The sequence below is a fragment of the Cetorhinus maximus genome, chromosome 23 (genome assembly GCF_964194155.1).
Source record: "Cetorhinus maximus chromosome 23, sCetMax3.hap1.1, whole genome shotgun sequence".
NCBI lineage: Eukaryota > Metazoa > Chordata > Chondrichthyes > Lamniformes > Cetorhinidae > Cetorhinus > Cetorhinus maximus.
In genome coordinates, this window is record NC_135901.1 from 28710937 (window position 1) to 28736222 (window position 25286).

Here is a 25286-nt window from a genome sequence, read left to right on the forward strand (position 1 = left end):
TAAATTGTAAAAAGTTGAGGCCCCAGCACTGATCGCTGTGGCACACCACTTGTTACATCTTGACAACCAGAAAATGACCTATTTATGCCTCCTCTATTTCCTGTTAGCTAGCCAATCTTCTATCCATGCCAATATGTTACCTCCCACAGAATGAGCCTTTATTTTCCACAATAACCTTTGATGTGGCACCTCATCAAATTCTTTCTGGAAATCTAAGTTAGTGTTCCACCGGTTCCCCTTTATCTACATTGCATGTTACTTCTTCAAAGAACTCCAATAAGTTGGCTAAACATGATTTCCCTTTCACAAAACCATGTGGACTCTGCCTGATTACCCTGAATTTATCAAAGTGCCCTATTATAACATCTTTAATAATAGCTTCTCACATTTTCCCTCTGACAGATGTTAAGCTAACTGGCCTGCTTTCTGTCTCCCTTTTTGAATGAAGAAGTTACACTCACTATTTTCCAATCGAATGGAACCTTCCTGAATCTAGGAAGTTTTGGGAAATTTCAACCCATTCACCAGCTATCTCACTAGCCACTTTTGTTAAGACCCTAGGTTGAAGTCCATCAGGGCTTGGGTTCTTGTCAGCCTAAAGCACCAACAATTTGCCCAGTACCACTTCTGTAGTGATTGTAATTTTCTTGAGTTCCTCGCTCCCTTCCATTTCCTGTTTTATAGCTATTTCTGGGATGTTACTTGTAACCACTATAGTGACAACCGATGCAAAATACCTGTTCAATTCACCTACCATCTCCTTATTTTCCATTATTAATTCCCCAGACTCACTTCCATAAGACCAACACTCGCTTTGTTAACTCTTTTCTCTCTTAAACATCTATTGAAGCTTTGTTTTTCTAATTCCAGCTAGCTTTCTCTCATACTCTAATTTTTCCCTGGTTCTTACTTAATCTTTTAGTCATTCTTTGCTGTTTTTTATATTCTGTCCAATCTTCTGACCTGCCAGCCATCTTTGTGCAATGATATGTCTATCTTTAAATTTTATAGTTAACCACAGATGGTGGGTACTCTCCTTTGATATTTTCTTTCTTGTTGGAATTTATCTATTCTGTATATTCTGAAATATCCCCTTAAGTGTCTGCCATTGCATCTTTATTGACCAATCCCATAACCTAAGTCGTCATTCACTTTAGCTAGCTCTGCTTTCATGCCCTCATAATTGTCCTTCTTTAAGTTTATTGCTAGTCTTGGACCCACTCTTCTCTCCCTCCAACTGAATGTAAAATTGAATCATATTGTGATCGCTGCTACCTAGGGACATCGTCACTATGAGGTCATTAATTAATCTTATCTTGGTGCACAATACCAGGTCGAGGAGAGCCTGCCCTCTGGCTCCTGAACGTGCTGTTCTAGGAAACTATCACAAAAATATTCAATGAACTCCCCATCTAGGCTACTGTCGTGCATCTGAATTTTTCTGTGTATATGTAGATTAAAATTCCACTTAATTGCCGTACCTTTCTGAAAAGGTCCCATTATTTTTTCCTTTATACCCTGTCCTACCATGTGGTTACTGTTAGGGGGCCTGTACACCACTCCCACAACTGACTTTGTGCCTTTATCATTTCCCATCTCTACCCAAACTGCTTCTATATCCTAGTTTCCTGAACTTAGGCCATCCCTCTCTATTGTGCTAATACCATCATTAATTAACAGTGCCACCCCTTGACCTCTTCCTAGCTTCCTGACCTTCCTAAATGTCATGCATCCTTCAATATTCAGTTCGTCTGTTCGTCTCCAAAGTCCCAGGAAGGTGTTGAAAATGTCAGACTATGTTCAAGGCTGGGCTTGAATTTTCTCTTTAATTTCAAGGTAGAATGAAGTTGGGAGTCTAAAAGGTAACTAATCAGCATGCCTACCTGGATACAAGGCTCATGTGATTCACTTTGCCCTTAGGAAGGGCTTTATTAGAGGAAGGATCCATGGGAAGCCATTGTAGGAATCAGGTTGGAAAATTCTTCTAAAAGGCATCCCTGAATTTCATAGACAGATCAGTCTGCCAGGGTCCGAGAGAGAGAGAGAGCTGATAGAGGCGGCAAGTCTCTGTTTCACCACACGGGAATGTGGATGGGACATTGTGCTCATGTTGAAAAACCAATTTCATATGGATTTAAAACAAGACTGGAAGATTTGCCTTGTTTGAATTAGAGGGATGACCCAGGAGAACCTTCACTGTGAAAGACAGTTCTGAGGTTAAAGGTTGCCAGACAAGGAAAGGAAAAGAATGGAAGTAAACCCTCGGGAGCGAAGAATCACTTTGGAAAGGTTCTAGGATAATTGAGTGTCTATTTCAGGAACACACAGTATAACTGTGCAGTGGGATTTTTGATTATGTTCCAAGTAAAATGGCAAATTTCTGTTTGATAATTTAAGGTATATGTTGCCAACAAAAATGGTGTTTAGTCAAAGCTGCTTCTAGATTGTTTGTTGCAGTAAAAGTTACAAAACTTGAAGTCTTGTCATGTGAGCCTTTAATTTGTTCATTGGGAATTTGAATTTCTTTTTAGAAGTTGCCAGTCTTTACAGTGTTCCTAACATTTGGTTTAGAGCCACAAGTTTCATCTTCCCATTTGATCCACCTTTCTGTCTGTCGATTGCTCATGTCAATGACAGCCAGGCGACGGAGCTGAGGGCTGAATTTAGCTAAGAGTAACGGAGCCTGCGCCCCAGTTGGGGAACTGCCTTGGGCATCGCACTAATAGAGAGACAGGAAGGTGATGGATGACTGACTGGGAAATGGGCCTCCAACCAACCAGGGCACGGGAGGGGGTGACTGAGGCTGATGGTGACACGACCCCCAGGGTTCAGTGACACAACACCCAGGGTTCAGTGCCTCTGTGTCCAAAGCGGGTAGCCAAGGGAACAGGGTACAGAGGAGCCGAAGAGAAACCATTTGGGTCAAGAACATTGTGTGCATCCTTTTACTCTAGTTGTCTTTGATCCTCAAGTAATTTTCTGTTTGTCTTTTAACCATGTTCTGTTTCATTACTAAACTTATCAGTAAAATATTTGATTTACTGATTATATTTATTCACTTCAGGGAAAGTGGATGAGAGAGGTTGGCAGGCTCTTTAACAGAAAGTGAGTCCCTCTAAGGTAATTGACAAAGGAGCCAGAGGGAGAAATGAGATTTTATTTTTCTGTTGACACACACTGTTAGAGAATGAGGTTCAGGGAGTCCATCGTGATTTACTAATTTATCAAAGTTCTTTGAGGAAGTAATGAGAAATATGGATAAAGGGGAACCTGCAGATGTTGTTTACTTAGATTTCCAGAAGGCATTTCATAAGGTGCCACAGAAAAGGTCACTACACAAAATAAGAGCTCATGGTAGAGGAGGTCACAAATTAGCACGGATAGAGGATTGGTTAGTTAACAGGACACACAGAGTAGGCATAAATAGGTCATTTTCGGGTTGGTAAGATGTAACTAGTGGAGTGCCACAGGAGATCAATGCTGGGTCCTCAGCCATTAATATTTCTATAAATGATTTGGATGACGGGACTGAATGTATGGTAGCTAAATTTGCTAATGACACAGATATGTAGGAAAATAATTTGTAAAGAATGAGTGGGCAAAAATGCAGCCAATGGAGTATAATGTAAGAAAATGTGAACTTGTCCACGTTGGGAGGAAGAATTTTAAAAAGCATATTATTTAACTGGAGAGAGATTGCAGCACTGTGAGGTACAAAGGGATCTGGGTGACCTGGTACATGAACCACAAAACGTTACTATTCAGGTACAAGTGATTAGGAAAGCAAATGGAATGTTGATATTTATTGCATTCATCCCACCTCCGAGCGGCGGATAGAGCAGTTTCCCCAGCGCAGGGGATTGTGGGAACTGCAGCCGCCATTACCCATCTCCGGCGCAGTCTCCAAACTCCTGGGACTGGGGTGGAAGGTGGGGGTGGGGGGGCGCAGTGACCCCACCCTGACATCAAGTACATGTGGGTAGTCACTGGATTCGATTGTGATGTCCCCTTAGCAAAACAGGGGTTTCGAGTGTAAACACTTAGACTGAAACAGAAACAGAAAGTGCTGGAGACACTCAACAGGTCTGGAATCACCTGTGAAGAGAGAAACAGAGTTAATGTTTCGAGTAGTATATGACTCTCTTTCTGTCAAGTTGTAGACAGCTGGGTGACATATTTGGGAGGGCAATGGATACCGGGGGAGGTCTTGTGGAGCAGTGGGTAGTGTCCCTGCCTCTGAGCCTGAAGCTCCCGGTTCAGGTCCCGGTCCAGGACTTGATGGACAAGGAAAGTTTCTTCACGATGCAGGCAAATAGGTTTAGCATCAACTTGTAAAACCTTCCAACACACACCAATGGCAGGTGGTAAGAGCAGGAGAGATTTCTGCTCAGCCACATGGTGGAAAGAAATTGGAGCTGTAAACAAAGCTATCCATACTGTTAAACCGTGTATGTTGTCGTAGAAACTCACATCCCTTGTAGGGGATGGGGTCTGGTTGGCTCAGTCGCCTGGATGGTGGGTGCAGATCAGATTGGTGCTAAGGCTGGGTGGATTCTGGATCTGCCTCCTTGTCCTACCCATGGTGCAGGTCATGACAATGTGGGTCAGATTGAAGGAGAAGGAAAGGGATTCAGTTCCTCATCCAGCTCGATTAAATATGTGTGTGCTCACACCGGGGAGAGGCCATTCACCTACTCCATATGTGGGAATGGATTAACTCAGTCACCCAGCAGTGGGTTCAAACTGGCGAGAGGCTGATTAAATGTTCTGAGTGTGGGATGGATTCACTCGCTCATCCCAGCTCCTGACACACCAGTGAGTCCATTGTTCACTCCAGGGGCTGGATTCTGCTGTTATTGCTGCTGCTAATCACAACCAGGACTGAACCATGTTCATTCTGACAGTTGGGGTTTGTTTCTGTTGATTTTAATAACCCCTGTAACTGGGCTGGAGATTAATATTCTGGTAAATGTCAAATAAATCAGCTTTGTTTTGGGGACACAGTTTATTGAGACCTTGATGTGAGAGAAGAAAAGGTAGGTTTTAAGTAGAGTCTAAAAGGAGGAGAGAGATATGGAGGAGTTAAGGGAGGGAATTCCAGAGCTTAGGAACCTGGCAGTTGAAGACTGAAAGAATGCCAGCCCTGTATTATGGGGGACTCAAGTCTCTGGAGTGGGGACTTGAAACCATAACCTTCAGACTCAGAGGTGAGAGTATGAGACTGACTGAGCTCATCCCTTTAAATAACATTTCCCAATCCATCATAGCCAACCCGCGCCTCATACCATCGTAGTTTCCTTTATTAAGATTCAGGACCCGAGTCTCAGAATCAACTACGTCACTCTCCATCTTGATGAAGAATTCTATCATCTTATGGTCGCTCATCCCCAAGGAGCCTTGCACACTTAGATTGTCAATTATTCCTTTCTCATTACAAAATACCCAGTCTAGGATGGTCTGTTCTCCAGTTGGTTCCTCAACGTATTGGCCCAGAAAACCATCCCATATGCACTCCAGGAATTCTTCCTCTACAGTATTGTTACTAATTTGATTTGCCCAATCTATATGCAGATTAAAGCCACCCATAATTATAGATGTTCCTTTATTGCATGCATCTCTAATTTCCTTTTTAATGCCATTCCCAACATCACCACTATAGTTTGGGGGTTTATATACAACCCCCACTAATGTTTTTTGCCCCTTAGTGTTTCTCAGTTCTCCCCAAACAGATTCCACATCATCAGAGCTAATATCTTTCCTCACTATTCATTAATTTCCTCTTTAACCAGCAATGCAACTCCACTGCCTTTTCTTTTTTGTCTGTCCTTCCTAAATACCGAATACCCCTGGATGTTCAGTTCCCATCCCTGGTCATCCCACAGCCATGTCTCCGTAATCCCGACTATATCGTACCTGTTTACATCTATTTGCATGTTTAATTCATCCACTTTATTGCAAATGCTCCTTGCGTTAAGGCACAAAGCCTTAAGGCTTGTCTTTTTAACATTACTTGTCCCATTCCCACTATTTTTCACTGAAGTCCTATTTGATTCTTGCCCTTGATTTCTCTGCCTATCACTTTTCTAATTCCCCTTTCTGTCTTTAGTTCATGTCCTTGATTTCCCTTCCTCTGACCCCTTGCATAGGTTCCCACCCCCCTGCCATTTTAGCTTAAACCCTCCCCAGCCACTCTGGCAAATGCTCCCCCTAGGACATCAGTCCCGGTCCTGCCCACGTGTAACCCGGCCGGTTTGTATTGGTCCCAAATTGCCCAGAACCGGTCCCAAAGTCCCAGGAATCTGAAACCCTCCCCCTCGCACCATCTCTTCAGTCATGTATTCATCCAATATATCTTGCTATTTGTACTCTGACTAGCACGTGGCACTGGTAGTAATCCTGAGATCACTGCCTTTGAGGTCCTACTTTTCAACTTATTTCCTAACTCCCTCTATTCTGCTTTTAGGACTTCATCCCTTTTTATACATAGAAACTAGGAACAGGAGCAGACCATTTGGCCCCTCGAGCCTGCTCCACCATTCATTATGATCATAGCTGATCATCCAACTCAATAGCCTGCTCCCACTTTCTCCCCATATCCTTTGATCCCTTTTGCCCCAAGAGCTACATCTAACTCCTTCTTGAAAGCATACAATGTTTTGGTCTCAACTACTTTCTGTGGTAACGAATTCCACAGGCTCACCATTCTCTGGGTGAAGAAATTTCTCCTCATCTCAGTCCTAAATGGTATACCCCATATCCTCAGACTGTGACCCCTGGTTCTGGACTCCCCCACCATCGGGAACATCCTTCCTGCATCTATCCTGTCTAGTCCTGTTAGAATTTTATAGGTTTCTATGCGATCCCCCATCATTCTTCTGAACTCCAGTGAATATAATCCTAATCGACTCAATCTCTCCTCATATGTCAGTCCCGCCATCCCAGGAATCAGTCGGGTAAACCTTCGCTGCACTCCCTCTTTAGCAAGAACATCCTTCCTCAGATAAGGAGACCAAAACTGCACACAATATTCCAGGCATGGTTTCACCAAGGCCCTATACAATTGCAGCAAGACATCCCTGTTCCTGTACTCGAATCCTCTGGCTATGAAAGCTAACATACCATTTGCCTTCTTTACGGCCTACTGCACCTGTATGCTTACCTTCAGCGACTGGTGTACAAGGACACCCAAGTCTCGTTGCACATTCCCCTCTCTCAATTTATAGCCATTCAGATAATAATCTGCCTTCCTGTTTTTGCTACCAAAATGGATAGCCTCACATTTGTCCACATTATACTGCATCTGCCATGCATTTGCCCACTCACTCAGCTTGTCCAAATCACACTGAAACATCTCTACATCCTCCTCACAGCTCACCCTCCCACCCAGCTTTGTGGCATCTGCAAATTTGCAGACATTACTTTTAATTCCCTCATCTAAATCATTAATATATATTGTGAATAACTGGGGTCCCAGCACCGATCCCTGCAGTATCCCACTAGTCACTGCCTGCCATTCGGAAAAAGACCCGTTTATTCCTACTCTTTCTTTCCTGTCTGCCAACCAGTTTTCTATCCATCTCAATACACGACCCCCAATCCCATGCGCTTTAATTTTACACGCCAATCTCTAATGTGGGACTTTGTCGAAAACCTTCTGAAAGTCCAAGTAAACCACATCCGCTGGCTCCCTCTCATCAACTCTACTGGTTACATCCTCGAAAAATTCCAGTAGATTTGTCAAGCATGATTTCCCTTTCATAAATCCATGCTGACTCTGTCTGATTCTGCCACTGTTTTCCATGTGCGCAGCTATTACATCTTTTATAATGGACTCTAGAATTTTACCTCTGCCGTTTGTAGCAATGTGTACCACGACCACTGGTTGTTCACCCTCCCCCTTCAGAATGTCCTGTAGCCGCTCTGAGACATCCTTGACCCTTGCACCAGGGAGGCAACATACCATCCTGGAGTCTCATTTCCGGCCACAGAAACGCCTATCTATTCCCCTTACAACTGAATCCCCTATAACTATTGCATTCCCACACTTTTTACTCCTCCCCTGTGCAGCAGAGCCAAGCGTGATGTAACGAATTTGGCAGTTGCTGCTTACCCCTGAGAGGCCATTCCCCTCTCTATACCTTCTATCCATGATACTCTCCACCTCGTGGATGCTCCAGTGTTCCCAGCCGCCGCTTCAACTCCAAAACCCGAGCATCCAGGATCTGCAGCTGGTGACTCTTCAACTCCCGACTCCTCTCGCGCTTCCCTTCAACTCCCGATTCCTCTCGCGCTTCCCTTCAACTCCCGATTCCTCTCGCGCTTCCCTTCAACTCCCGGCTCCTCTTCGCGCTTCCCTTCAACTGCCGGCTCCTCTCGCGCTTCCCTTCAACTCCCGATTCCTCTCGCGCTTCCCTTCAACTCCCGGCTCCTCTCGCGCTTCCCTTCAACTGCCGGCCCCTCTCGCGCTTCTCTTCAACTGCCGACTCCTCTCGCGCTTCTCTTCAACTCCCGGCTCCTCTCGCGCTTCTCTTCAGCTGCCGGCGTCTCTCGCGCTTCCCTTCAACTCCCGGCTCCTCTCGCGCTTCTCTTCCTGAACGATAGAGATCCAAGTCAGGATGGTGCGCCACTCGGAGGGGAATCTCAACTGATGCTGTTCCCATGTGTCTGTTGCTATTCGAGATGGTAGAGGTAATGGGTTTGGAAGGTGATGTTGAAGCAGCTTTTGTGAATCAATGCAGTGCATCTTGTAGATGGTACACGCTCCAGCCACTGTACTGCACTGGTGGAGGGAGTGAATATTTAAGGTGGCGGATGGGCTGCCATTAAAGTGGGCTGCATTGTCCTGGATGAAACAGACTCTCCAATTTGAAAAAGACTGGATGATAAATAATATTTTTTTAGGAAATGACTGGGGCCCAGTAAATTTAAATAGTTTCAGTCCAATTTCAAAAGATCTGCTCTTCAAAGTTATATTGGAACAAATCACATGAGATGTTTGCAGTTGAATTGAATGTCTTGGCTCCTCACTCGGACACCTGGCTGACAAGAGGCAGTGATTGGACAATAGCTGGAAACAATGAGCTGAAATGTTCTTCTGTGAGTTAAACTGTTTTTCTTTCACCACTCCCTGTGGTAGCGAGTTCCACATTCTCACCGGTCTCTGGTCAAGAAGTTTCTCCTGAATTTCCGATTAGATTTATCAATCACTATCTTCTGTTGATGGCCTCAAGTTTTGCTGTTCCTCCTACCAGTGGAAACATTCTCTGTGTCTATCAAAGCCTTTCAGAATTATAAAAATATCCATTAGCTCTCAGCCTTGTCTTTCCAAGAGTGAAGTGACCCAGCCTATTCATTGTCTCCTGATGCATTCAACCTTTCAGAGTGAAAATCTGAAGACAAAAATGCTTTGTTCACACATGAACTCAGCACAGTGAGAGAGCAGGGACAGAGTCACAAGGGAGCCTGAGAGGAGGAGATTCACTCAGAATGGCTGGGCTGGGCTGGGCTGTGCTGTGGGAATGAGATTGTTGATCAGACTTTCATCACAGGGGTCCTGGAGTTAGGGGGCAGCAAGTGAGTTCAAGTGGCAGCCTTCAATAAAACAACAACCTGTATTTATATAGCACCTTTAATGTAACAAAATGTGACAAAACGTCCTGTTTCTGTGATGTATTTTCAATGTAATCGAGCCCAGTATGGCCATTAACTCTGACACAGTCCATTGCAGGTTCAAGGTCAAGGTCCCAAGGAGCATTTTGAAACAGAAGTTGTTCAAGATTATGTCAGACAACATCCAACTCCATTTTTCTCAGTCGTTTCTGGGATGTGGGTGGCTCATCCCAAATTGCCCTTGTTTAGAGGGCAGTTAAGAGTCAACCATATTGCTGTGGGTCTGGGGTCACATGTAGGCCAGACTGGGTAAGGACAGGAGATTTCCTTATGGAATCAGAAGGGTTTTTGCAACAATAGGCAATGATTTCACTGTCATCATGAAACCTTAAACTCCAGTTATTCGTTGAATTCAAATTTTGCCAGCTGCCGTGGTGGCATTCGAACTCGGTTCCCCAGAGAATTACCTGGGATCTCTGGAATACCAGCCCACTGACAATGTCACTATCCCGCCGTCTCTCGAGCTATAAATCTCTGCGCCCTAGATATTCCCTCCTCTCTATTGATTGTAACTAATTCATCCGACTTATCTCCTCCTGCTTTTTCCCAAGGTCTCCTCCCCTGAAGGTGCTGACTCTTGGGTTCAGTTTCACACTCACCAATTGCCCTCCCCAATCTGTCAACCAGGTGTCTAAATCTTTACACCTAAATTTAACAAACTATTTCGCTCAGGGGGCTTCACAATCAAGTCCAGTGACACGTACTTTGTGTCAGGGTAGGATCACTGCGCCCCCCACCTCCACTTTCCATCCCAGTCCCAGGATTTTTGAGACTGGGCTCCGGTGAGTAATGGCGGCCGCAGATCCAACAATCCCCCTTGTTGGGGGAACCGATCTATCCGCCGCGTGGGCGGGCGGCTCAGGATTGCGCATGTCCAAGGGAGAGGGAAGCTGCGCATGTGCGGAGGAGAGCCCATCCCCTTCACTTTATGCTGAAGGATGACCAATGGCAAGAGTTGGAGTACCGGAAGGACTATGGTCCTCCAGCCAATCAGAGCGCGGGCTTTGTGTGCATGAAGATTGAGCTTCACACAGACTAAAACTTCCTCCTGTGTCCAACATCTGTAAGTAGAACACTTTCTTTTCTCCCCCTTTCCATTTCTTTTTCATTCTGGGGGCAAATTGTTGACTTGCAGGAACTGAACGGAAAGTAAGTAAATCCAGGGAGGGTGCAGACTCTGGAAAGGTTGGCCCAGGTCTCTCTCTCTCTTAAAGACATTGACATCCTTTGCTCCCTCAGCTTGACACATTTATTTGTCTGGCTAAAAAGATGGTCTCTTTTCTAATGTTCACAATTAAAGGGATGATTTCCCCAGGAGATTGCTGACATTTAAGGGGGCAGTAAATGAATATAAAACGGAGATATGTCTAGTTGTTATGTGATGCCTTGTCTATATATTATTTAAGGCTTTATAAACTTCATTTATTCTTATTTGTTGGTTTATAAAATAGTATCGTACCTACAGTTATATATTTCCAGCCAGAGTCATTATATTAGAGAAAGGTTATATTCAGCGACTCGAGTCCATGCTGAGTCACTGAGGAGCAATCCAGTCAGTCCCATTCCCTTCTATACCCCAGTTCCTCTGCAAGTTTATTTCCTTTAGGTGCCCCATCCAGTTTCATTTTGGAATCATTGATTGTCTCTGCTTCCACCATCCTCATCGGCAGTGAGTTTCAGGCCATTAACACTTGCTGCAGAATTAAAGTTTCACCTCATCCACTCTGTATTGCTAATCAGTAAATATACATATTTATATAGACATAGATATTTAGATTAGCAGCCTGTCTGAAGATTTTCAGGTCTATGTGTCCAGGACAGGAAACAGTGACCCTGGATCTGTCAACCAGCATGAATCGGCACCTTCAGGAGAATTGGGAAAGTCTGTATTAGGTACAACAGAGTGAGAATGGAGGGAAAGTGTGTGGGATGGAGATTTACAGCTTTTGGAGAATGAGAGGGGAAAGAATGTTCCATACAAACTAGAATTGTCTCTTAATTTCTACCCTGTACTGACAGTGATAATTTTTGTAAATTCCTTTTACAGGATATCAGAAGGGGAAGATTTGCAGACAGAAATCTCAAAACAAGATTCACTTCAAGATCTGACAGACTAATTTGATTAATTGGGTCTTGAATATCCTTTGAATATCCTTGAATGGCCCTTTGAACCAAGCAGGAAAATGTTTGTCTGTTCTGTCTGCTTCAAAAGGCTTTAAGCCTGAGTGATTGGAAAAGCACCGAGACACACACACCCGAATGAGGTTGTTCCAGTGCTCTGACTGTGGAAAGAGCTTTAACCAGACATACAGGCTGTAAAATCATTTCCCATTTCACAGTGGGGAGAGACTGCATGTGTGTTTTGTGTGTGGATCAAGCTGCCTTTGGTCATTGAATCTGGAGAGACACAAGGACACGTGCACCATGGAAAAACCGTGGAAATGTAGGGACTGTGGGAAGGGATTCAAAGCCCCGTCCGAGCTGGAGATTCATCGACGCAGTGACACCGGGGAGAGGCCGTTCACCTGCCCTGAGTGTGGGAAGGGATTCAGTGATTCATCCAACCTGCTGATGCACCAGTGAGTTCACACTGGGGAGAGACCATACACCTGCTCTGAGTGCGGGAAGGGATTCACTTGGTTATCCAACTTGCAGACACACCAGCGAGTTCACAGCGGGGAGCGGCCATTCACTTTCCCTGAGTGTGGGAAGGTATTCATTCTGTTATCCCACTTGCAGACACACCAGCGAGTTCACACCGGGGAGAGACCATTCATCTGTACTGAGTGTGAGAAGGGATTTACTAATTCATCCAATCTGCAGAAACAAAAGTGAGTTCACACCAGGTACAGACCATTCAGCTGCTCTGAGTGTGGCAAGGCATTTAATCAGTTATCCCACCTGCTGACACACCAGCCAATTCACAATGGTGAGAAGCCATTCACTTGTTCTGAATGTGGAAAGGGATTTCTTCAGTTATCCAAGCTGCTGATACCCAGCGGGTTCACACTGGAGAGAGGCCATTCACTTGCTCTGTGTGTGGGAAGGGATTCACGCAGTCATCCATCCTGCTTTCTCACCAGTGAGTTCACAGTGGGGAGAAGTCGTTCATCTGTTGAGTGTGTGGGAAGGGATTCAGAGATACATCCAGCCTGCTGATACACCAGCGAGTTCACACCTGGGAGAAGCCTTTCACATGCTCCACATGTGGAAAGGGATTCACTCAGTCATCCAGCCTGCTGACACATCAGCGAGTTCACACCGGGGAGAAGCCTTTCACGTGCTCCACATGTGGGAAGGGATTCACTCAGTCAACCTACCTGCTGACACACCAGCAAGTTCCCAAGTGATTACAGGGGTTGTATTCTGCTGTTATTGCTGCTGTTAATCACATCCAGAACTGAACCATGTTCATTCTCACTCTTGGTGAAGTGGGAGGGTCAGAGGGTTTCTTTCTGCTGGACTGGCCGGTTTCACGACTTTGTTTCCAGTGGGCTGATGTTCTTTGAGCCTGGGATTGCACATTTCCACTGAAATGATCCACAAAAGCCAATAAAGTACATTTATTTTATCCTGGATAGCAAATAGTGTTTTTCCTACCACTACAGGTAGATCTAAAATAAATACATTTGTCTCTGTTCCATTGAGTCTGCAGCAAAGGGCCAGGCCAGTCAGCTCAATTGGTCTACGTCAGTATTTATGCTCCACATGAGCTTCCACCCACCCCTCTTCAACTGCCCCGATCAGCATATCCTTCTAGTCCTTTCTCCCTCATGTATGTATCTAGCTTCCCCTTAAATGTATTCATGCTATTCACCTCAACCACTCGATGTGGTAGTGAGTTCCACATTCTCACCACTCGCTGGGTAAAGAGGTTTCTCGTGAAATCCCTATTGGATTATTGCATCCCTTCATCATCTTAAAGACTTCCATCAGGTCACCCTTCAGTCTTCTCTTTTCGAGAGAAAAGCAGCCCCAGCCTTTCCTCAGGGGTAAATGCTCTCAGTTCTGGTATTATTCTTGTGAATCTTTGTTGCCCCTTCTCCAGTGCCTCTCTTTCCTTTTTCGAAACGGAGATCACAAATGTTGTCAGTACTCCCTGTGTAGTCTAACCATGGTTTGAAAAAAGTTGAACATAACCTCCCTGCTTTTCAATTCTATCCCTCGAGAATGGAATCCTGTATCTGGGCCCCACGCTTTACGTAAGATGTGAAGTTCTACGAGAGAGTGCAGAGGAGATTGACAACAATGGCACCAGGGATGAGGAACTTAAGTGAGTTGGAGAGATTGGGGCAGCTGAAATTTCTCTCTTTGGATCATGGAGTCATTAAGATATACAAGGAGACGCTTCAGCCCATTGAGTCTATGCTAGCTCTCTGTAGAGCAATCCAGTCAGTCCCATTCCCCCATTCTATCACTGAATCCCTGAAAGCTTATTTCCCACAACTGCCCATCCATTTACCTTTTGAAATTGTTCATCATCTCTGCTTCCACCCCCCTCATAGGCAGCGAGTTCCAGGTCATTACCACTCGCTGTGTGAAAATATTCCTCCTCACATCCCCCCTGCATCTCCTGCCCAAAACCTGAAATCTGTGTCCCCCTCATCCTTGTACCATCAGCGAATGGGAACAGCTTTTCTTTGTCCACCTTATCTAAACCTGTCATAATCTTGTACACCTCTATCAAATTTCCCCTCAACCTCCCAAATTCAAGGAAAACAACCCCAGCCTGACATCTAAAGTAAAAAAACAAACAATATTTTAATACCTGAAATCAATTGGGAATGTTTGATTTCTGTTTTAAAGATATGATGAATATATTGTATTGGACAGTAAAGGAATTGGAGTAACTCACCCGGGTGATCAGTAGAATGCATCAATCTACATTCTAGTGAAAGTCAGGGAGGTGTAGATGAGATGAATAAGTTGATAGATTTCTCTGGGATATCTTTAAATCCTTACCTATGAATTTTTTTTTAAAGAAAACCACATTTGACAGTCTGGCCACGACCTGAAATATCAGGACCAGAACAGGGGGAGATAAGCAAAGACAGACACTCACTTTGATCTTTTGATCAGCACACCTGAAAGTTCAGAATATGTGGCCTGACATTGGGATACCGGTGTGAGTGTGCAGCTGTGATTTGTTACATGTGAAGACAATAGGACGCGTAAATTCATGGTGAAGTGGACTGAGGAATGGGTCCCAAACATACCCAGCTACTTGACAAACAACATGACATGAAATGGTTAATGTAATGAGAATGAGACAATATTTTGACATCATCAAAGCATTGACACATACTCCAGAGAGAAACTGACTGTGAAACAATTAGTATAGAATTAAACACACTGGTCATGTTCAAAAAGTGACTAAACTTGAACTAACAGAGATAAACATTTGGATTGGGTCAATTAAGGGCTTGGGAGAAATAATACTGAGTGAAAACTCTCCACAAGTTGGGCAGGGATAAGGAGAGAGCTGGAGAATCTTTTACATCCATGCTTGATCTGTTGCTTGAAGCATATGTCCTTATGTACTAGTAACCTAGAGCTCATGGCGCTCCTTCAGGAGAAGAAAATATTGAGTAGATGTTGCCCCAGGTGGGGCCAGAACAGAACTGGAAAATAACAGAGTGAAATTGAGTGAGGGGTCGGAGAGAGAGTTCTCCTCCCCCTCAAGGTGTGGGCTGTAAGAATCCTGGGGGAACCCCTACTTCGGGTTTTCTTGCTAATTAGTGAACACTAAATTAAAAATTATGACAGGCTGTGCATTTATTTTTAATTTGATTGTTACACTTCTCCTGTTTTTATTCCTGTTGTGATTACTCTCTGGGTGAGGATGGTTGACAGGTGACAGGATGGGAAATTGTGGCTTGGGTCTTCATTGACTAAATGTTTTATTGATCCGAAAGGTGTAAAAGGTGCCAAACTTCAGCAGTAATCTGACAGAGCTGAGAACAGACGACTTGCTATGTGGGAATAGGGAGATCAACAGCTCCCAGAGGACAGAGAAAACAAGAGTGCCTTGAATCCTAGACGACACCTGGGTGTCAAGGCCACCATGTTTTCACTGCTTGGCATGGGAATGCCGACTCCCTGTACTGGGAACGGAGCATAGGAAGCCAATTATTTGAGAGTTTGACGTTGCTTGGGTGGGTACAGATGGTTCAATGACAGGTTTTGTAATTGGTCTGTTCAAATATTAGCTTGGCAATGACTGGGTAAAATCAGTCTCCATAGACTTTGTGATGTAAAAAAGTATCAGAAGGGATTCCCCGAGCACAGAGATTTGTAGAGGTTTTACATATTGCATTGACTGGTGCCATGGCATCTGGGGCAGAGCAGGGAGCATTTACGTGGAGATGGTGCTTCTACACAGAGTGTAATGGTAATGCTGCTGCACTTTGATACTACTGCTCAGGCATGAGCATGTGTCAGGTCTTATTTATACTGAATAAAATCTAACCACTGCCACCAATAAGGGTTATCACTGCGAATCATTTCAGAGTTTGGAAAAGGGGATAAAGGGTTAATTGACTCCCTGACCCCCATTTCCTAAGATCGCTGTGTCAAAAATAAAATCTCATCTCTCCCTCTGGCTCCTTTGCCAATTACCTTAGGGGGACTCACTTTCTGTTAAAGAGCCTGCCAACCCTTCTCACCCACTTCCTTCAAGTGCAGAAATCTAATCATGAAAAGCCCAGAAAAATCAAATATTTTTACTGATAAAAGTTTATTAATGAAATTGAACATGGTTAAAAAAACAAACAGAAAATTACTTGAGAATCAAAGACAACCAGAGTAAAAGGATGTGCACGATGTTCTGGATCCAAATGGTTTCTCTTCGACTCCTCTGTAACCTGTTCCCGTGACTCCCGCTTTGGACACAGGGGCACTGAATCCCGGGGGTCGGGTCGCCATCAGCTCCGGTCACCCCCTCCCGTGCCCTGATCGGTTGGAGGTCCATTTCCCAGTCAGTCCTCCAGCACCTTCCTGTCTCTCTATCAGTGTGACGCCCATGGCAGTTTCCCAGCTGGGGCACAGGCCCTTTTATTCTCAGCTAAATTCAGCCCTCAGCTTCGTCGCCTGGCTGTCATTGACACCAGCATTAGAGAGACAGAAAGGTGCTGGTGGCTCAAATAGGAAGTCAAAGCTTGTGGCTCTGAACTAACACTTCAACATTTGTCAGTCAAACACTTGTTAATTACACTGGGGTTTTTATTATTAGATTTAGACACTGGAGGCAAAGGGTAACTTTCCGTTTCTAACTTCGTATTGTCTATAGTGTCAGCCGTGGCTCAGTGGGTAACACTCTCACCTCTGGGTCAGGAGACTGTGGGATCAAATCCTACACCCGCGACCTGAGGACAAAAATCAAAGCCAACATTCCCAGTGCCAGCACTGAGGGAGTGCTGCATTGTCAATGCAACCTTCTTCTGAATGAGATGTTAAACTGCCAGCCCTGTCTGCCCTCTCAGGTGGATACAAAAGATCCCACAGCCACTGTTTCGAAGTAGAGCAGGGGAGTTATCCCCGGTGTCCTGGCCAATATCCATCCCTCAATCAACTTCACTAAAAACAGATCATCTGGTCATTATCCCATTGCTGTTTGTGGGATCTTGCTGTGTAAATTGGCTGCCGTGTTTGCTACATTACAACAGTGACTACACCTCAAAAGTACTTCATTGGCTCTAAAGCGCTTTGGGGACGTCCTGTGGTCGTGAAAGGCGCTATAGAAATGTAAATCCTTGTTTAATTGTCAGCAAACTTGGAGATATTACCCTCTGTCCCTCATTGAAATAATTCATAGAGATTGAGAGCTCATTTTGTGTATTAACCTCCTGTTTGACACCTTTCTGAACGCTTTTTGAAAAACCAAACACACCACATCCAAGATGAGGAAATTTTTGTTTTAAACAACACAGCGAGTTGTGATTTTGAATTCGCTGCCTGAAAACGCGCTGGAAGCAAACTCAACTGTATCTTTCAGAAGGGAATGGGACAGATTCTTGAAAGGAAAAGAAAATTGCAGGATGATGGGATTAATTGGACAGCTCTTTCAAAGAGCCGGCGGGAGCACGATGGGCCGAATGGTCTCCTCCTGTGCTCTGAGCTTCGTGTGCATTTAAATAGAGGGGATTATCGTCAATTGTGGGTTCAATTGTGCCTCATTGTCTCTCTATGTTTAGTTTAACACTTAAATCTCCCCTTAACATTCTCTGAAGTGGCAGATGGAATTTAATACAGAGAAGTGGGAGGTGATGTGATTTGGCAGAGGGAGTAGGGAGAGGAAATGTAGACGTAAATAGAACAGTTCTAAAGAGTGAGCAGGGGCAGTGGGACCTGGGGGTTCATGTGCAGAGATCATTGAAGGTGGCAGGACAGAGGGATTGAGAACAAAAGCAGGGAAGTTATGCTGAACCTTTATAAAGCTCTGGTTAGGCCACAACTAGAGTATTGAGTCCAGTTCTGGTCACCACACTTTAGGAAGGATCTGAGGGTCTCTGAGAGGGCAGAGAGATTATTTATCAGAATGGTTCCAGGAATGAGGGATTTTAACCACAAAGTTAGGTTCGAGAAGCTGGGGTTGTTCTCCTTGGAGCAAAGGAGGTTGAGGGGAGATTTGATAGAGGTGTCCAAGATTATGACAGGTTTAGATAAGGTGGACAAAGAAAAGCTGTTCCCATTCGCTGATGGTACAAGGACAAGGGGGACACAGATTTAAGGTTTCGTACGGGAGATATATCTATTTCACCGTTCCATCATTGTCACTGGGTCAAATCCTGGAACTCCCTAACAGCACTGTGGATGTACCTACACCACGTGGACTGCAGTGGTTCAAGAATGCAGCTCAACACCACCTTCTCAAGGGCAATTAGGGATGGGCAATAAATGCTGTCCTAGCCAGCGACACCACACCCCATGAAAGAATGAAAATGAAAAGATATGGGGGGTGGATTTGAGGAGGAACGTTTTTACACAGTGAGTGGTAATGACCTGGAACTCGCTGTCTACGAGGTGGGTGGAAGCAGAGACAGTGAACGGTTTCAAAAGGAAATTGGATGGGCACTTGAGAAAAATAAATTTTCAGGGTGACAGGGATAGAACGAGGCAATGGGACTGACTGGTTTGCTCTGTAGTAAGCCGGCATGGAAACGATGGGCTGAATGGACTCCTTCTCTACCCTAATGACTCTGTGATCTAAAAAGAACAATTTCAGCTGCTCCAGTCTCTCCAGCTGACTGAAGTCCCTTATCCCTGGTGCCATTCTCGTCAATCTTCTCTGCTCCCTCTCTAAGAACTTCATATCTTTACTAAAGTGTGAGGCCCAGATATAGCGTTCCAATCTAGAGTGATAGAATTGAAATCAGGGAGGTTATGTTCAACGTGTTTCGAACCATGGTTAGACTATGCTGGGAGTACTGTCAACATTTGTCATCTCCATTTAGAAAAAGGAAATAGAGGCACTGGAGAAGGTGCCACACGTATTCATAAGAATAATCCCAGAACTGAGAGCATTTAACCCTCAAGAAAGGCTGGGGCTGCTTTTCTCCAGAAAAGAGAAGACTGAAGGGTGACCTGATGGAAGTCTTTAAGATGATGAAGAGGTTCAATAATCCAATAGGGATTTCATGAGAAACCTCTTACCCAGCGAGTGGTGAGAATGTGGAACTCAATACCACAGCAAGTGGTTGAGGTGAATAGCATGAATACATTTAAGGGGAAGCTAGACACATACATGAGGGAGAAAGGAATAGAAGGATATGTTGATGGGGGGAGATGAAGAGAGGTGGGTGGAGGCTCATATGGAGCATAAATACTGACAGAGACCAATTGAGCCGACTGGCCTGGCCCTGTGCTGTAGACTCAATGGAACAGAGACAAATGTATTTATTTTAGATCTACCTGTAGTGGTAGAAAAAAAACTATTCACTATCTAGGATAAAATAAATGTACTTAATCAGCTTTTGTGGATCATTTCAGTGGAAACGTGCACTCCTAGGCTCAAAGAGCATCAGCCCACTGGAAGCAAAGTTGTGAGACCGGCCAGTCCAGCAGAAAGAAACCCTCCGACCCTCCCACTTGACCAACTGTCAGAATGAACATGGTTCAGTCCTGGATGTGATTAACAGCAGCAATAACAGCAGAATCCAACCCTGTAATCACTTGTGATCTCGCTGGTGTCTCCGCAGGCTGGATAAATGAATGAATTCTTTCCCACATTTGGAGCAGGTGAACGGTCTCTCCCCGCTGTGGACTTGCTGGTGTGTCAGCAGGTTGGCTGAATTACTGAATCCCTTCCCACACTGGGTGCATACAAATGGTCTCTCCCTGGTGTGAACTCGCTGGTGTGTCAGCAGGTTGGATGAATTACTGAATCCCTTCCCACACTGGGTGCACACGAACGGCCTCTCCCCGGTGTGCACTTGCTGGTGTCTCCACAGGCTGGATGATGTTGTAAAGCTCTTCGCACAGTGAGAACAGCTGAACGGTCTGTCCTCCGTGTGAATGCGCTGGTGGGCTATCAGAACTGCAGCACTTTTGAAGCCGCTCCCACAGTCAGAACATTTAAAGGGTCTCTCATTGGTATGAGTCACATGGTGTCTCAGCAGGCTGGATGACTGAGTGAATCGCTGTCCACACATGGTGCAGGTGAACGGCCTCTCCCCGGTATGAAATCGCTGGTGTGTCAATAAGTTGGATGAATCACTGAATCCCTTCCCACACGTAGAGCAGGTGAATGGTCTCTCCCCAGTGTGAACTCGCTGGTGTATCAGCAGGTGGGATAATCGAGTGAACCTCTTCCCACAGTCAGAGCAGGTGAACGGTCTCTCCCCGGTGTGAACTCGCTTGTGCTTCTGCAGGGCGGATGAATCACTGAATCCATTCCCACACTCAGAGCAGGTGAACGGCCTCTCCCCGGTGTGAACTCGCTGGTGTGTTTGCAGATGGGAAGACCGAGTGAAACCCTTCCCACACTCGGAGCAGGTGAATGGCCTCTCCCCGGAGTGACTGCGTCGATGGGTTTCCAGCTCAGATGGGAATTTGAATCCCTTCCCACAGTCCCCACATTTCCACAGTTTCTCCATGCTGCGGGTGTCCTTGTATCTCTCCAGGTGGGACAATTAGTTGAAGCCTTGACCACACACAGAACACATGTATGGTCTCTCCCCGTTGTGAATGGTGCAATAGTTTTCAGTCTGTGTTCCTGGTCAAAGCTCTTTCCACAGTCAGTGCACTGGAGCACACTCAGTCATGTCTGTGTGTCTCGGTGTTTTTCCAGTCACACTGATGTTTGAAATCTTTTGAAGCAGGCAGAACAGACAAAGATTTCAAATGCTAGATTGAAATGCCAATGATATTCTGGTCCCAATGAATCAAATGACTTTGTCAGATCTTGACATGATGTTTGGTTTGAGATTTCTGTTTGAAAATCCTCCCCTTATAATAGCCTGTAAAAAGAGTTTGCAAAAGTCATCACTGTCTGGGCAGGGCAGGAATTCAGAACAGACAATTCTAGTTGCTATGGAACATTCTTTCCTCTCTCGTTTCACACAAACGTTAATCTCTGTCCCACACACTGTCCTTCTATTCTCCCTCTGCTGTACCTAATATACACCCTCCCAATTCTCCTGAAGGTGCCGATTCACGGTGATGATCAGATCGATGCTCACCATTTCCCACAAAGACCTGAAAATCTTCATGCGGCTCGCTCTGATATGGAGATAGAGGGTGGATGTGAGCAAGACCTTTTATTAGGCAGCGAGCGGTCATGCCCTGGAACTTGCTGCCGAGGGTGCTGGAAGTGGAGACAATCAAGAATTTGAAAATGAAATTGGATTGGTACTTGAAGGAAATAAACTTGCAGGGGAACGGGACTGACTGGATTGTACTACAGAGAGTCAGCATGGACTCGAGTTGCCGAATGGACTCCTCCTGCACTACAATGGCTCTTTAATTGATTCATGGTATCTGGGCATCACTGGCGACGCCAACATTTATTGCCCATCCCTAAACACCCTTGAGAAGGTGGTGGTGAGCTGCCGCTGCTGGAGATTTTCACAGTACTATATTATAAAGGTAGAAATAATAAATAGGCTTTATTCCTGAACTGTAAATAATATATCTAATATGTACGATATAACAACACTAGACATATCTCTGTCCTATTTTAATTTACTGTCCCCTTAAATGTCAGCCATCTCCTGGGGAAACCACCCATTTAATTGTGAACATTAGGAAAGAGACCATCCTTTTAGCCAGACAAATAAATGTGTCAAGCTGAGGGAGCAAAGGATGTCAATGTCTTTCAGAGAGAGAGAGACCTGGGCCAACCTTTCCAGAGTCTGCACCCTCCCTGGATTCACTTCCTTTCCCTTCAGTTCCTGCAAATCAACAATTTCCCCCCAGAATGAGAAAAGAAATGGAAAGGGGGAGAAAAGAAAGTGTTTTACTCACAGATGTTGGACACAGGAGGAAATTTTAGTCTGTGTGAAGCTCAATCTTCATTCAGAGAGAGAGGAGCAGCAGCAGCAGGTTTGCTGGGCAGTAATGAGCAGGTGAAGAAGCTCATTGTCCAACTTCCGCATTCAAACACTGGGAGAAGCTGCGTGTGGCCATTGGAACTGAACCCGCGCCCTGATTGGCTGGAGGAATAGTGTCCTTCCGGTCCCCCAGCTGTCCAATTGGCCAATCCCCCGCATGTAAACAATCAGTGAGCGGAACCCGAGCCCACGTGGGGGTGGAAGAGACTTTGACCGCCAGCCGCGCTGAGCTGTTGTCCAATCCCCAGTATTTTCCTATTGTATTGGCATTGCTCCCAACTGTGTGCTGGGAACGCCCCGCTCAGTCATTGTGACGTCAAACAATGAAACACATCTGAATCAGCCAATAAGAATCAATCAGGTCCGCGGTGACGTCCTCGGGTTCCAGTCTGCAGGCCAGGCGCGCGGACACGGGAGCTCCGCCCCCACATTGTTCATGATGGGGTGCGGGGTTGACCAATTGGAAGGGTTGAAAGAAGGAAGGACTCTGGTCCTCCATCCAATCAGAGCGCGGGCTTTGTGTGAATGAAGCTTGAGCTTCACACAGACTAAAACTTCCTCCTGTGTCCAACATCTGTGAGTAAACAAAAACAAAAACAGAATTACCTGGAAAAACTCAGCAGGTCTGGCAGCATCGGTGGAGAAGAGAAGAGCTGACGTTTCGAGTCCAATGACCCTTCAACAGAACTGAGTGTAGTTAGGAGAGGGGTGAAATATAAGCTGGTTTAAGGTGGGGGGTGGGGTGGGGGGAGAGAAGTTGAGGGTGGGGTGGTTGTAGGGACAAGCAAGCAGTAATAGGAGCAGAGAATCAAAAGATGTCACAGACAAAAGGATCAAAGAGGTGTTGAAGGTGGTGATATTATCTAAGAGAATGTGATAATTAAGAATGGATGGCAGGACACTCAAGGTACAGCTCTAGTGGGGTGGGGTGGAAAGATTGACAAGGTATTCGTTGTAGATTTAAAAATAATGGAAATAGGTGGGACAAGAAAAATCTATATAAATTATTGAAAAAAACAAAAGGGAGGGGGAAGAAATGGGGTGGGGATGGGGGGAGGGAGTTTAAGATCTAAAGTTGTTGAATTCAATATTCAGCCCGGAAGGCTGTAAAGTGCCTAGTCGGAAGATGAGGTGCTGTTCCTCCAGTTTGTGTTGGGCTTCACTGGAACAATGCAGCAAGCCAAGGACAGACATGTGGGCAAGAGAACAGGATGAAGTGTTAAAATGGCAAGCGACAGGGAGGTTTGGGTCTTTCTTGCGGACAGACCGCAGGTGTTCTGCAAAGTGGTCGCCCAGTTTGCGTTTGGTCTCTCCAATGTAGAGGAGACCACATTGGGAGCAACGAATGCAGTAGACTAAGTTAGGGGAAATGCAAGTGAAATGCTGCTTCACTTGAAAGGTGTGTTCGGGCCCTTGGACGGTGAGGAGAGAGGAAGTGAAGGGGCAGGTGTTGCATCTTTTGCGTGGGCATTGGGAGGTGCCATAGGTGGAGGTTGAGGAGTAGGGGGTGATGGAGGAGTGGACCAGGGTATCCCGGAGGGAACGATCCCTACGGAATGCCGCCAGGGGGGGTGAAGGGAAGATGTGTTTGGTGGTGGCATCATGCTGGAGTTGGCGGAAATGGCGGAGGATGATCCTTTGAATGCGGAGGCTGGTGGGGTGATAAGTGAGGACAAGGGGGACCCTATCATGTTTCTGGGAGGGAGGAGAAGGTGTGAGGGCGGATGCGCGGGAGATGGGCCGGACACAGTTGAGGGCCCTATCAACGACCGTGGGTGGAAAACCTCGGTTAAAGAAGAAGGAGGACATGTCAGAGGAACTGTTTTTGAAGGTAGCGTCATCAGAACAGATGCGACGGAGGCGAAGGAACTGAGAGAATGGGATGGAGTTCTTACAGGAACTGGGGTGTGAGGAGCTGTAGTCGAGGTAGCAGTGGGAGTCGGTAGGCTTGTAATGGATATTGGTGGACAGTCTATCATCAGAAATTGAGACAGAGAGGTCAAGGAAGGGAAGAGAAGTGTCAGAGATGGACCATGTGAAAATGATGGAGGGGTGGAGATTGGAAGCAAAATTAATAAATTTTTCCAGTTCCCAACGAGAGCATGAAGCAGCACCGAAGTAATCATCGATGTACCGGAGAAAGAGTTGTGGGAGGGGGCCGGAGTAGGACTGGAACATGGAATGTTCCACATACCCCATAAAGAGACAGGTATAGCTAGGGCCCATGCGGGTACCCATAGCCACACCTTTTATTTGGAGGAAGTGAGAGGAGTTAAAGGAGAAATTGTTCAGTGTGAGAACAAGTTCAGCCAGACGGAGGAGAGTAGTGGTGGATGGGGATTGTTCGGGCCTCTGTTCAAGGAAGAAGCTAAGGGCCCTCAGACCATCCTGGTGGGGGATGGAGGTGTAGAGGGATTGGACATCCATGGTGAAGAGGAAGCGGTTGGGACCTCTTTGATCCTTTTGTCTGTGACATCTTTTGATTATCTGCTCCTATCACTGCTTGCTTGTCCCTACAACCACCCCACCCTCAACTTCTCTCCTCCCACCCCACCCCCCACCTCAAACCAGCTTATATTTCACCCCTCTCCTAACTACACTCAGTTCTGTTGAAGGGTCATTGGACTCGAAACATCAACTCTTCTCCTCCACCGATGCTGCCAGACCTGCTGAGTTTTTCCAGGTAATTCTGTTTTTGTTTTTGTTTTGGATTTCCAGCATCCGCAGTAGTTATCTGTGAGTAAAACAGTTTGTGTTGAAAAGAAAGAGAAGAGAAACAGACAGGGTTTGAGAGGTTGAGGTTTTCAGGAGAAAAGGGAAGAGTTCAGTCACAGAACAGTGAAGCTGTGAGTGGGAGATGGAGAGGAAGGAAGTCTGTGCAGCTGGGAAAAGAAGAGCAAAAAGGCTGAATGGGGGAATCCAGCAGTGAGAGATGCAGAGGCTGTGACTCTTGGGGCTGCCTGTGGAAATGGGCTGTGGGAAGACAGCTCATCGAAAAGCAGAATCCTGCGGATGCTGGAAATCTGAAATCAAAACAGAAAATGCTGGAATTAAAAACTCACCATGTCT

At 45.5% G+C, this 25286-nt stretch overlaps 2 protein-coding genes and 1 pseudogene across 3 annotated transcripts in view; 1 reads left to right on the forward strand and 2 right to left on the reverse strand.

Annotated features, from left to right (window-relative positions):
• The window catches only part of LOC144696975 (uncharacterized), a 404367-nt gene that overhangs the window by 289127 nt on the left and 89954 nt on the right, over positions 1-25286 (reverse strand). Inside the window, exon 2 of the mRNA XM_078568709.1 lies at positions 19579-20763. Within this exon, the coding sequence (XP_078424835.1) occupies positions 19836-20763 (928 nt within the window). The 3' untranslated portion in view covers positions 19579-19835. The remainder of the gene's footprint in view (positions 1-19578; positions 20764-25286) is intronic.
• The window catches only part of LOC144697284 (uncharacterized), a 555771-nt gene that overhangs the window by 81949 nt on the left and 448536 nt on the right, over positions 1-25286 (reverse strand). The gene's annotated exons all lie outside the window — the stretch shown is intronic.
• LOC144697044 (uncharacterized) overlaps positions 10636-25286 on the forward strand; it is a 46924-nt pseudogene continuing 32273 nt past the window's right edge. The window contains exon 1 of the transcript XR_013580294.1: positions 10636-10732. The product of XR_013580294.1 is annotated as an uncharacterized LOC144697044 (transcript). The remainder of the gene's footprint in view (positions 10733-25286) is intronic.